Source organism: Brachyistius frenatus, unplaced genomic scaffold, assembly GCF_029030835.1.
Source record: "Brachyistius frenatus isolate BFR_SWC_R1_liver_20210118 unplaced genomic scaffold, ASM2903083v1 Contig_130, whole genome shotgun sequence".
NCBI classification, from domain to species: Eukaryota; Metazoa; Chordata; class Actinopteri; family Embiotocidae; genus Brachyistius; species Brachyistius frenatus.
This window is the reverse complement of record NW_027210729.1, coordinates 1-13,060: the sequence shown is the minus strand read 5'-3', so window position 1 is coordinate 13,060 and position 13,060 is coordinate 1. Positions and strand designations below refer to the sequence as shown.

Here is a 13,060-nt window from a genome sequence, read left to right as displayed (position 1 = left end):
AACCAGCGAGCTCCTAGCGGGCTACGGAGGATGTCCACCCCGCTGCGGGGACAAGCTCCGGGCGGGATGCTGGTGCTCAGCCGGCTGTTCCGTTTCCAGTCGCTCCGCACCCGCGTCCGTCAGCATCCATGAAGCCCCCGCTGATGAAGCCCCGAGCTGCCAGAGTGAGGCAGAAAGTGGCCGGAGACGGAGACCATGTACTGGCGCGTCGGGTTCGCCTGGACGCGGTCCTGTGTGGTTGATCTTGGCCAGAACCAGAGCTTCTCCTCCGGCCTGCTGGGCTCCGATGAGCAGCTCTCGTTTTATGGGTGCATCATCGCCTACCCACTGCAGGACTACGGCGGGATCATGTCAGCGTTGGGCTCGGACTCGTGGTGGCGGAAAACGCTTTATTTGACTGGAGGGGCTCTGCTGGCTGCCGCTGCCTATCTGCTGCACGAATTGCTGGCCATCAGGTACCAACAACAGAGGAGTCGGTATGAAAGCTGCACAGCTCAATATTCCCGCAGCCAGGCCTCTCGGGCCAGAGCATAATCGATGTGAAAACCGCTTTGGACTTGAATCTGTTTATATTTTCACTCCAGATCTCACGGGTCTGCTGTATTTTCACTGGGGTTTGATATTACTTAATCTCGTCTGATTGGGCGGGGTGAGAGCAGAGACAGTGGAGAATAAGGAATCGTGAGTGGGTGGGTTGTGATGTAACGGAACCCACCCCCACCCCCAACTCACCAACACACACATTAGGAGATATCCGTCTTCATTGGCTTATTTTGTGGATTGACGACATCTGCGACCCGCGGCAAGGGTCATGGCTTTTCTTTTGTCCTTGGTCATTCAAAAATAGTTACAAAACCGTGACACTGGCTTATTTCCCATGTTGTTTGTTTGGCCAGGACGACGATACAGGCGCGCTATAGCCTTTTAATTCATCATATGTCTGATTCATTGCACTCACACACGTCGGTGTTTGTTTTCAGTCCAAAACACTGCGGCTTTGGGACAAAGCTCAAATGTAAACACCAAAATCCCCAAACAGAGGTCATTTAGAAATGCAGGTGCACAGCAGCTGTAAAGTAAAATGTAAATAAGGTATATTTTTTTGCATTTATTATTATTGATTATTCATCGGCAAGAACGAAGGTCTGACTGACTGAGTCCGTTGTCCTTAAAAATGCCCTTAAAAAGGCCCGCGTCTGGACTACAACAAGGGCACTTAATATTACAACAAATGCCAGAGGGAGCCCCTCGCTATTAGAGGATGCATTTTTGGTCTCGTTGAGATAATTATATTCTTGTGTTTCGGTCCTTCAGACATAAACGCAAGCTGTCCTTCATACAGGCCAATAGTCTTCACGTTCAAAGCGGAAATACGGGCTGTTTGTTGTGTTGTTACGTCAAATATTGCAGCTCTCGCTGTCTTCTTGTGTGTGAGACTTAATATTACCATCCCATAGGCTTGTGTATCAACTAGCGACAACCTATGTTAGTTAGCCGGTATTTCAGAACCTCTCTGCAACGGACAGCTCCTCTGCTGCGCGGCTTGTCTTTAGGTTTCAGCACCTCACAGAGTGGACAGCTCCGTGTCAGTCTGCACCTCGTCCACGTTAATTTGTTGTCATTTCTAGGCCCAGTCCACGTGAATGCACGAGGATCCCTCACAAGGGGATGCTTCATTGTTTTGACACTGCAGCTCTCTTGGCTGGTATAAATGGCCCCTGGGTTGACAATCACTCTGGGCCAGACCTTGATTGATTTAATCAGTGGTATGACAGCCAGTCTCCCTCTCACACACTTAGTCCTGTTTGCACTACTTACCATGGCCAAGACTTGCCTAATCCTAACTCTTAACCTAGCCTTAACCTAAACCTTAAACTGAGTCTTTACCCTTATATTTCATGATTTCTGGGGACTTGGATATTAGTTCAAAAAGTCCAGTCCCCACAATGTGACTGTGTAAACAAATCTATGTCCCCATAAGGTCAGGGGTACAAGCGCACACACACACATGTATGTCCATGTTTGTGAGGACCTTCGTTGACATAATGCATTCCCCAGCCACTTACTCTTAATTTAACCATCCTAATTACCCAAACCTTACCCTAACCCAAACCTAAACTTAATTCTCATAAAATAGCCACAGATCAAATACACACATTACACACACAGACTTTTGTTTCCATGACTTCAGAGGACATACCATTGACTTACATTTATTTCCTGGAGACCTTAGCAAACCATAATCATAATACTTCTTACCTGACCGTAATCTTTACATTTAAGCTTAACAGAGTCTTAGGCTAATCCAAAATCGAATCTTCATGCTAAAATGTTATGATTTATTTTATGGGAACTTGGGTTTTGTCCCCTAAAGGAAGACAAAACCAGGTTAGCTGTTTCCCCAGACAGATATGAGAATGGTATTGATCTTTTTATCGAAGTGAAATAGTGTATAAATTAAAAAATAATTAGTTTAAGTCCGTTACAACCAGTACATATGGAATAAAACATAATTGGTGTTGGTTTGTGGTCATTTGATTAAACACAGTTTTACTTATATTGCATTTCTTTAATAAATGTACATTTACCTAACTTATCAAAACAAACCAAAGGGCAGTAAATCAGGGTTTTTGTGGGCACCTGAGGGTCTAGGCCATAGAAGCTACTTTGCCTGGTTGATAACCAAACCTAACATAAACTTACTCTGACCGCCCAAATGTCCAACCTCAACCCTAAAATGTAACCCTAAATGTTAATGATTATTATTGTGTGGACCATGTTTTTTTCCTACACTGATTTAAAAGATTACAAGTCCACTCTCACATACATAGAAGTCTTGTTTTTTTTATGACATGCTGCTCTGTACCTCTTTGTTTCATACAGAAAAGAGGAAGAGCTGGACTCTAAAGATGCCATCATTCTCCACCAGTTCTCCAGGCCCAAAACTGGCGCCCCATCCCTCTCCCCTTTCTGCCTTAAGATGGAGACCTACCTCCGTATGGTTGACCTGCCCTACCAGGTATGTTTCCTGCAATACAAAAAAAAAAAAAAAACCACTGACTATTACTACATCTGCTTCTTTAACTTGTTTGCATTATTGCTAATAGTTTTCTAATAGACAACTGGTTGTTTTTAAATACAAAATTGTTTGTAAAAAGTTTTTTTTTTTTTTTTTTTTCTTGTGTAGTTGAGGATGACCATTTTGCACAACCTTTAGACTCTTGTAATCTTGAGAAGTGTCTCTGTTGTTACAGTCACTTGATTTCCATTGTAGCAGGAATTCAAATTTCATTTCATGTTTTGTCTTGATGCCAAACTATATTAGTTTACTTAATACCAATTACCCACCCCTCCTAACATCCCTCCTCCCTCCCTTTTCCTGAACCCCTCTCCTCTCTTCCAGAACTACTTTGATGGGAAGCTCTCGCCACAGGGAAAGATGCCGTGGATCGAGTACAACCACGTGCAGGTCTGTGGCACCGAATTCATCATCGACTTCCTGGAGGAGAGACTGGGCGTGAGCCTTAACAAGAGCCTGACGCCGCAGGAGAAGGCCGTGTCTCGCGCCATCACCAAAATGGTGGAGGAGCACTTCTACTGGTGAGGGACCACTGAAGTTCACACTCCTTTTTCTTTTTTTTTTACAGTAGTGTGCTAAACTTACTCAAAGGAGATGTCAAAGGAGGAAAATAGTCAGGAGAGAGGACAGAGAAGGCCTGGAAGGAAGCTTATCATTGCAGTGAGCATTACCTGTTTAGGTGCGACCATCCATAAGACGTCTATCAGTTATTAATCTGTCAGTTCTGGGTTGAATTTACAACACATTTCAATGTAAACCACGGAAATGTTAATATACACAGCACTCACACATTAAATAGTGGAAGGGTTAGTCGACACTAGAGAGGTTTTCTAAAAGTAGTTTACAATTGCATGTTTGTTTTTATTTGCCAGATAGTTGAGAAGTTTGTTACTGAGGTTTGCTTGTTCAGTCTTTCTTTGACATTTCCAGCATTAGGAGCCTTGAGACAAGTTTTATCCCCCCCACCCCCCTAGCAGGGTGACTGTAGTGTGTTTTGTAATATTAAGTAGCGTATTAGCACTTCAGACTTTTTTTTATTAGCCATTGACCTCTGGGCTTTGCAGCAATATAAGCAACTCTTCTCTTAAACACATTTTTAAATGGAGCTAGTAAGTTGTAGCCAACTTTTTTCAAACGTGATCATCTGATACTTTCGTTTTAAAGTTTTGATTATATAGCATTTTGTAATTTGGTGACGTGGAAATGTCAAGAAAAAAAAAAGTTCCGATTTCTTTCTCCCTTTTAGCAAAAGTAACATTAGTTGTAGTATCAGCTGAGATGTGTTTGTCTTTACAAATGCACATGTCTTTGTGTCCCCAGGACCATAGCTTACTGTCAGTGGGTGGACAACCTGGAGGAGACCCAGAAGATGCTGTCGGTGAGCGGACCGCTGAGTGACCTGCTCAAGTGGATCCTGAGTCACCTGACCGGCGGGATTGTCAAGAGGGAGATGTACGGCCACGGGATCGGACGCTTCTCTAAGGAGGATGTTTACGCCCTGATGGAGAAGGATATGCGCACACTGGCCACTCTGTTAGGTGAGTATAAAAAAAAAAGATAAACATGAATAAATAATGATAATGATTACATGGATGAATTGAATCTATTAATATAGAACTGTATTTATATGTTATATCTGGAGGAGATCAGGGAAGCCAACACACTGCATTATTTTAAGTCACTGAAAAGTTCTGTCTTTTTTTCCTGCTTTTTAATGGTTTCACAGTTTTATTGATTTATTGTTTGTTTTATTTTCTTGTTGTATTTTATTATAATATTTTATAAACTGTTGCATAGTGTGTTTTTAAATGTATGTAAAGCACTTTGTAACCTGTTTTTGAAAAGAGCTAGATACAAAAATTTTTTTTACTATATTATTATTGTCATATTTTTCGAGAGAAGAATAGGTGTTAACGTTCGTGTTATGATTATGAATCCACCAACCGAGTAGGATTTAGATTTGGTCTTGCTGGAGGCTACCATGGGGCACAATTTCAGCATTCATAATCTACTTTATATTCACAGATCTGGAGATTTTAACTTATGATTGAAAAACTTTGCTGCAATTTGTGGTACCTGCATGTTTACATCATTTACCCTGGAGGCAGATCAATGGGTTTGTCAGAGCTTTTCAATGTGTTTCTTGAAAACTTAACTAACTATTGGACATCATGCTTGTACTTGTCAAGACTTAACTGTAGCAGAGGCTGCAAAAGAAAACGGAAGGATAGAAGAAGAACACTGCCTTCTTCTGGTAAAATTTAACATGGCAGTCTCGAATGTAACGCCTTGTAGTTTATGATGGGAGATTTAAGAGGGACACGTCTGAGGGCGTACTGGCAGATGTGTGCTGGGAGGTGCTGTTTGACCATCAGCAATAGCGCCCTAATTATACCCTAAAGGCATCAGTGTCCCAATAAGAAATCTGGTATGTTTTGCATCACTACTGCTGCTCTTTGCTGGAAAAGGAAATTTAGAGGAGGGACTTGGCTGCCCTGTTTTTGTATTTTTGTTTGGTTATTTGACATATCTTTTTTTTTTTTCTATGTGCTGTCTAAGGTGATAAGAAGTACCTTATGGGCTCTAAGCTTTCAACAATAGACGCTGCAGTGTTCAGTCATCTGGCGCCTGCTATGTGGACGCTACCAGGATCACGGCCGGAGCAGCTAATCAAAGGTGAGTACAACAAAAAGGCAATATAAAAACCCCAGGATCCATAATTACAAAGAAACAAGTTTTTTTGTTGTCTGGCCCAATGTTTTGTCTAAACATACAGACAGTTGCAGCTTCATGGTTATATGTAGACAGTCTACAAGCTTCACGCTGAATTCTCTACTAAATGCATTAAACTAGATTAAGAATTAACCAGTTCTTTCTGACTCTATTCGTGGATTTATAATCCATATAATTTGAAAGAGATTCCATCCCTAAACAAGAACAGATGAGTAGCCTTTGTGTACTAACACTTACAGGCTGTGCCTATGAACTCTGCCCTGCATGAGGGAAAAATACGCCAAACAATGTCCTTTAAGGCAAATGTGTAGAAAGATCACCCAACCATTTTTCACAGCACTTAGGCCACTATAACTTCACTAAAAGGTTTGTTTTACCAATGTTTTGTGATTTTTATTTAGTTTATGGCATATACAAAAAAAAAAATGCAATATTGTATGTATAAATACGTAAGATTAATAGTCAAAAATTAGGTGAAGATTAATCATTTTTTGTCAAATAACTGCTCACCAGGCCCCACTGATCCCTCAGCACCTTAGCCTTTCATTAACCAGGGAAAACACTGTATATATATATATATATGTATGTTTTCGAGAGGTTCATTTGGCTGAAAAATGAAAATAAGAGTACACAACTGATGGAAAATGGTCAATGGGTCAAAACCAAAACAGAATTTTACTACTCTAAAAATCTAGTTAAATGTAATTGTCTGCTGAAAATGTAAAGTATTTGAGAAAATTTTATTGAAGAAACATAAACAAATGAAAGCAGAAACAAGAAAAACACTCATCTTTGACCAATACTCTGGTCCCTGACCTTTTTAATCAGTCGCCTTTCTAGTGACGAACTTCCCCTCTCAGATTATTTAATTTGATCTTTTTTTTTTAAAGACCCAAAAAAGGGAAAAAAGAAAAGATTTTTTTTTTAAATAAATATAATTTCCTTGAGAAATGTCTAAAAGAAACAGCTAATGTGTGTCAGTGGGATTGCATGATATGTTCGGAGCACTGTTCTCACCGACCTGTTTGTCCCACCCAGGTGAGTTGATCAACCTGGCCATGTACTGCGAGCGCATCCGCCGGCGATTTTGGCCCGAGTGGTTCGTGGACCTGGAGGACTTCCGCTACAACGACACCACAGAGTGCAGCGACTTGCCCTCGAAGCTCCCCGATCTGGGCCTGTACTCCCGCACCGACACTTTCCAGGACGACACACACTCGCACAACTCTCACACTCACACACCACAAGACCCACCATCGCCTGTCAGCGACCCTACAGGCCACTCGCTGTATGACTCTGACATGGACACGGAGTGCTCTGAAATAGACCAGTGCAAGTGTTGATGAAATATGCACTTTTAGGACAAACTACACACACCACAGGAGGGAGCTGCATCCTCTGTGTACACATGTCCCCCTACCTCTTAGGACAGAAATGAACTGGGGGAGGAGTTCTGGTGTCGCCTGTGTCGGTGGAGACGTTGAGGAGAGGATTAACTTGCAAACTGTAGTGGAGGAGAGATTGCAGTGGGAGGAAAACATATGTCAAAGGGGAGGGGAGGGAGGGGGTGAGAGATGGAGAGAAAAAAGAATCAGGAAGCAGAAAAGCGGACGGAGAGGAGAAGAAAACGCAGAAACAACTTGAAAAATGAGAACTAAAATCAGGAGTAAATGACGCTGTGGCTGAGAAACTCCTCCACGTCATCTGCAGTCACACCTTTCTACCTGGTGTCGCGTTGCTGTAACCGTGGCAACTACGTGTGCCCACCGCTGTCCCTCGTAGCAAGTCGCACCACCCAGCCTGAACTGAACAACTTGTATTGAACTGACATTAAGGAACTGTACAGGAGTGATGTGAATGAATACAAGTCAGTGTAAATATAATGAATCTGATTTAATTCTCAGATCGAATATTTGATTATATACGAGTATAAATAGTATAGATAGCCTGAAAATATAGAATCATCTCCTCTCATATGGTGTAAATACTTTAGGTGTTGCTCCTCTAAAATCCCCTTTGTGTTGTACACACACTGTGTTGTATTAGTCTCCATGAATACTCACTCTGCTGGTCTAGGATCAGCAAGAGGAGCCCTATGAACTCCCGTACTGTATGTATCTGTTTACACAACGGGGATATTACAGTAATGCCTGCTGCCCATGTTTAAGTAGTGAATCTTCATAGAAAGCAAAGGATGGTAAACTGCAATCTTCCAGAAGCACTTTGAAACTTTCTTTTGTCTTAAGGCAATTATTTTTGCCAAAAACAAAAATTCCCAACATCAAAATCATAAAGTGACAACACACATTGTTCAGGCTCCTGTGTTGTTAATGAGGACAGCAGCTTTAGGTCAGAAGGACATCTTACTTACATTCAAGCATTGAGAGCGAGTCAAACAATCATGTAGAAATAGACTGACTAGATATGTAGTCTGAATGCAAGTGCATGGCTGGTACGTGCTCATGAAAATCTCCCTTTACACTTCATGTAATTAATGTTATCTGTATTCCTTAGCTGGCCTATTTATGTTTGATGTCGTGATGCAGTTTGTTTGTCAGTGCCTCGGGCCAAAACAGCCACACAAAGATGTAGCCTATGGATCTTGAAGATAATTATTTTTTGTTAGGATTTTAAGACAAACATTCGTAGTGATGGATTGCTCCGAAAACGTGATGTAAAGCAATAAGAGAGTAGAAACAGGTCCACTCTGTTTTATTTTTATTGTTATGTTATACTCTGCGTGGCGTTTGGGGTGTGTGATGGTGAGGTGCAGGTTTTATGTGTGTTTGTCGTTCAGCAAATGCACGAACCAACATTTTGTGTGTTAAGGCTGCTCAAACAGTATGGATGCAAGCAGAGAGTACATATATATTGTACGTACAGTGTATATATATATGCTTCTGTCCATGTTGCACATGGCTATACCCTCTGTGTATGAATGATGGCTCACTGGTGAGGCTTCACAGCTGAACTTTTCCTCCCATAAACACACACTTCTGAGCAGTGCTAATTTAGTATTTGGTGGTTGTCTGAGAGAAAAGCCAGCTCAAATAGTGTGGTTGGTTTATTGATGCTGCTTCATCATTAACGGTCCCATTTAAAATAGAAATCATGTTAAGAGTAAAAGGTATCTTCACAGGGCCAGACTTAGGTGAAAATATTGGCCAATGTTTGCCTAAAGTCCTTCTTATTTAAATACCTGGTCACACCAGGATGCGATACAGTGAATTTAATTGTTGTGCCAAATATTTGTCTCCAGGAGTTTGTTGACATAGTGACAACACTTGCATCGGTGTTGTTGGTGATCTACTGCAGCTACCAAAGCCAATCGGGTACTTTGTAGCAACAAGCAAAAACGGATGCGAGTGGGTTTTTATTGGAGAAATATTTCTTTTGGCATATCATTGATGTCAGACAGTAAGATGCAAGAAACCATAATACAGTTATGGTTACAATAATAATACAGAGATGCTAAAAAATATGCTCTAAATCATTTGGAAACAGTGTCTCCAGTTCATAAATTGTCCACTAGAGAGCACTGGCAACTATTTTTAAAAAGAACAATGTCCCATTCATATTAGTCACAGATTTAATAACATACTTTAAGTGATACTTATTTTTAAAAAAAACAATTTTAAAGTATGCCATATTGTTTCTGGATTTATTTATGCTTTGAAATTGTTGACAAATGTACCAGTCTGGCTCTATTTGTGAAGATGCTGCACATATTTAAAACGTATATGTAGCATTTGCATGTAGCATTATATTATGACATAACACTTATGGTATCATGAATGGAATATGATGGTGAAGCAGTTATAAGGTAACAAGGTATCATTATGATTCTGATACAATTTGAGATCATGATATTATTAATGATGATCTGTTGATGGATTTCCTAAAGTTTTAATGATGATTTAATAATGACAAAGATCACCATTTTCTCTGTGTGGCTCCTTCACTGTGAGTCATTCTGGGTACTTTTGACAAAATAACGTCATCGGTACATTGGGTCTAAACCAAGCCTGAAGCCTTTTTTGTATGTGTTTGTGTGTGTTTATGTGTGTGCTGCAGCTACATTTCAGTAGATTAATATCGTCTGAAGCTTAAAAATTAAACTGAAAATTTTCGTTCGGTGTCTTAAAATCCCTTGCCTGCATGCTATTGCCTTCTTTTATCAATAGTTAGATTTAGCCTTATGGAAATCGAAGCTAAACTGTTTACTTTAAACCAGTGCCAGCATATGACTTATGTTTTTATATTCTGTTCTATTTATTGATTTGGACGGTTGATGTGCTTGAATTTGATACTATTGTTGATTGATATTATTGTTTTCTTCTTATGTTTTAATGTTTTGTTCGATGGTTGAGAATTACTGTCAAACTAATTTATTGATCTGTGTATTAGTGCAATATTGTTGATCCTCTTCAGACTTCTGCTTGTGTAACACTGAGCGAACTGCATATTTCCGTGCTGCCAATCATCGCCATGTTTGCATGTGTCCACGTTTTGAGGTGTCATAAGTTAATGTTAAAATTCATTTCAGCATTATCAAATGTTGCAGCAGTTTACTGAAAACCCATCAACAACAACAACAAAAAACATACATAAATAGAAAATTTTACTCTGCAGTGCTTCATGCTCAGTTGAAGCTAAAATACCAAACTGACCACGAGGTCTTAGATCAGCAGGGTGAGGTGAGTCGTCCTGCTGATCAGCTGCTCATCACTGTCTCTTCTCTCTCTTGTAAGTTCAGACATTGCAGGACATGATTGCAAAAAGTCTTTCCCGATCAGTGTCTGTGGCGGACTCCATCCGTCTCAGAGTTCCTCAGCATTTAAAGGTCAGGGGTCAAGGTTCGGCCCTGCAGTGCGTGTCACTTCCCCGTCACTGTTTCTGCTTGTAGACAGTAGAAGCCATGTTGCATTGTCTCTTGTTGTCGTGTCTGCTGCAAGACTTGTGGAATCTCATCGGACTGTAAATAAGACGGCCTGAAAAAAAACGCAAATTAATACGCAAACACGACCTAAAAGAAAATGCTCTGTAAGGTTTAAAAAAAAAAAAATTCTTATGAATGTATCATAACTAGAGATAAAAAAGCTGTATGACAATGGATTACTTATGATATTTCATTAAATATAGCTGTGATATTTTCCTCTGGTTTTGTTTCTGTTATTGTATAAGATGTTTTTATTGTGCATATGAAGTAATCTACCTGTTCGGTATCAACATTTAGAGATGGGTATACTCTGGCATATATCTGTCTCATAATCCCTCTCCCTCTGTGCTTGCTAACATATGACAATACTAAGCCCACCCAACAATGCTGAAGGATTAGCTCTCTGCCCTTTTCTTTGTGCTTGTGCTGGAGCTCTGGAGACATGCAGAGAAAAAGGAGGGCAGAGAAAAGGCAAGATGTGTGAGCACCACTGTAGAGACAGAGCGTGGGTTTGGGTGAGAAAAGGGCATGAAAAGGGGAAGAGACAGACAGTTGTGAACAGAAGAATGATATTTGATGGCTTTGGCTGGTTCCATTTCTGTGACCATTGTGCAAAATCCCTGGGAGATCCCTTCCACACAAGACAGAGGAGACAATTCAGAGCTGACAATGATACCCGAGTATGAATCATCTCTGGTAAGTCAGAAATGCCATACAGTGGCAGAGGTAGCAGCTGTGTGTGTGTGTGTGTGTGTGTGTGCGCACGTGCGCGCGCGTGCACGCGTGTAGCCGTCTAAAACGTGGCTGAATGCATGAGGTGTGAGGGCATTGTGTGCAGTGAGGAGTAAGCGTGTGTGTAAAAAATATGAATAATGCAGAAGATGCCTGTAGGAGCGTGAGGGCCGGGAGGAGGGCAGATGGTCGCCTGCTGATAGGACAGAATCCAGGCAACAGGGTCCTCCAGAGAGCTGGGTTTAGACCTGACTTAACATACACACACACACACACACACACACACACACACACACACACACACACACACACACACACACACACACACACACACACACACACACACACACACACACACACACACACACACGCTCATGAACACACATTTTCATACAGGCACAGACACAAATATTTACTTGTCTCTCTTCTTTTCTTTGTCAAATCATGCATTTTTTGGGGGGCTAAAATTGCCCTCACTGGCTCTGATCAAAATAAAAGCTTCAGTATTAATATCTGAGATGAAATATCACATGCGGCATGTAGTCAAAATTGTAAAAAAAAAAAAAACCTGTACTATAGTATGTTTTCGAAAATGTCATATGTTGTCCAAAATGTCATGAAATTGTTCCATTCCAGTATGTTGTCCATAATGTCGTCAAAATATCATACTATAGTATGACGTCAAAAATATCTTAAAAATAGCCTAGTGTAGAATGTCGTCCAAAATATCAAAATAATTTCAGTTTAGTATGTCGTCCAAAATATCAAAAAATGCCATAGAATAGTATGTCGTCCAAAATATGATAAAGCGTCATATTATAAAATGACTTTTTTTTCATCCAAAAAATAAAAAATAAGTAATACTATAGTATGACGTTTTTTTTCCATCTAAAATATGAAGAAAAAGTCATACTATAGTATGATGTCCAAAATATGAAAAAGCGTCATACTATAGGATGACTTTTTCCAGCTTGAGACATGTATGTATTTGTCCAAAAAAATTGCATAAGTTAATGGTCCATTTTTTTATATCCAAAATATGACTAAAAGTCATACTTTGGGGGACATGCTATAGTATGACTTTTTTTTTTATTACATTTTGGACGACATTAAACAAGTATGACTTTTTTGTGCTATTTCTGACGACTTACTATAAATATGACTTTCGTTCAAGTTATGGAAGCCAGCATCGTGGTGCAGGTGTCAGTGTTGTCGTCTCGCGGTCGAAAGGTACGGGGTTTGATTCCAGCGTGGGACTTTCTATGTTGAGTTTGCATGTTCCTCCAAAACTAATAACCTAAAAGGAAAGTTTGTCGTCCATAATATTGATGACTAACTTATGCATGTAGTCCCTAATGTAAATTATTACATTCAAGCAAGAACATGTAATCCTCCACACACAAAGTTCCAGGCCTATCGAACCCAGAACCTCCTGACTGTGAGGTGACAACGCTGGCTTGGACCTGCACCATTTTGCTGCCTTTATTGCATGCTTGTCTGACTAATATGACTTATATGACTTTTAAACATTTTATGGAAGAGCGATCAACGGTGCGGTGCTGTCAGACAAACATGCA

The 13,060-nt window shown here is 40.4% G+C and overlaps 1 protein-coding gene across 2 annotated transcripts; it reads left to right on the top strand.

Annotated features, from left to right (window-relative positions):
* faxca (failed axon connections homolog, metaxin like GST domain containing a) lies at nt 1–10,965 on the top strand. 2 transcript variants are annotated; one of them, XM_069714377.1, is made up of 6 exons: nt 1–455; nt 2,884–3,019; nt 3,404–3,600; nt 4,400–4,617; nt 5,639–5,755; nt 6,851–10,965. In XM_069714377.1, the coding sequence occupies exons 1-6, from the start codon at nt 196–198 to the stop codon at nt 7,153–7,155; spliced, it is 1,233 nt and encodes a 410-aa protein (XP_069570478.1). In that variant the 5' UTR covers nt 1–195; the 3' UTR covers nt 7,156–10,965. The 2 variants fall into 2 exon arrangements, with proteins under 2 accessions (XP_069570478.1, XP_069570477.1); XM_069714376.1 differs by having other exon boundaries at nt 1–476.
* Nucleotides 10,966–13,060: the final 2,095 nt, after the last annotated feature.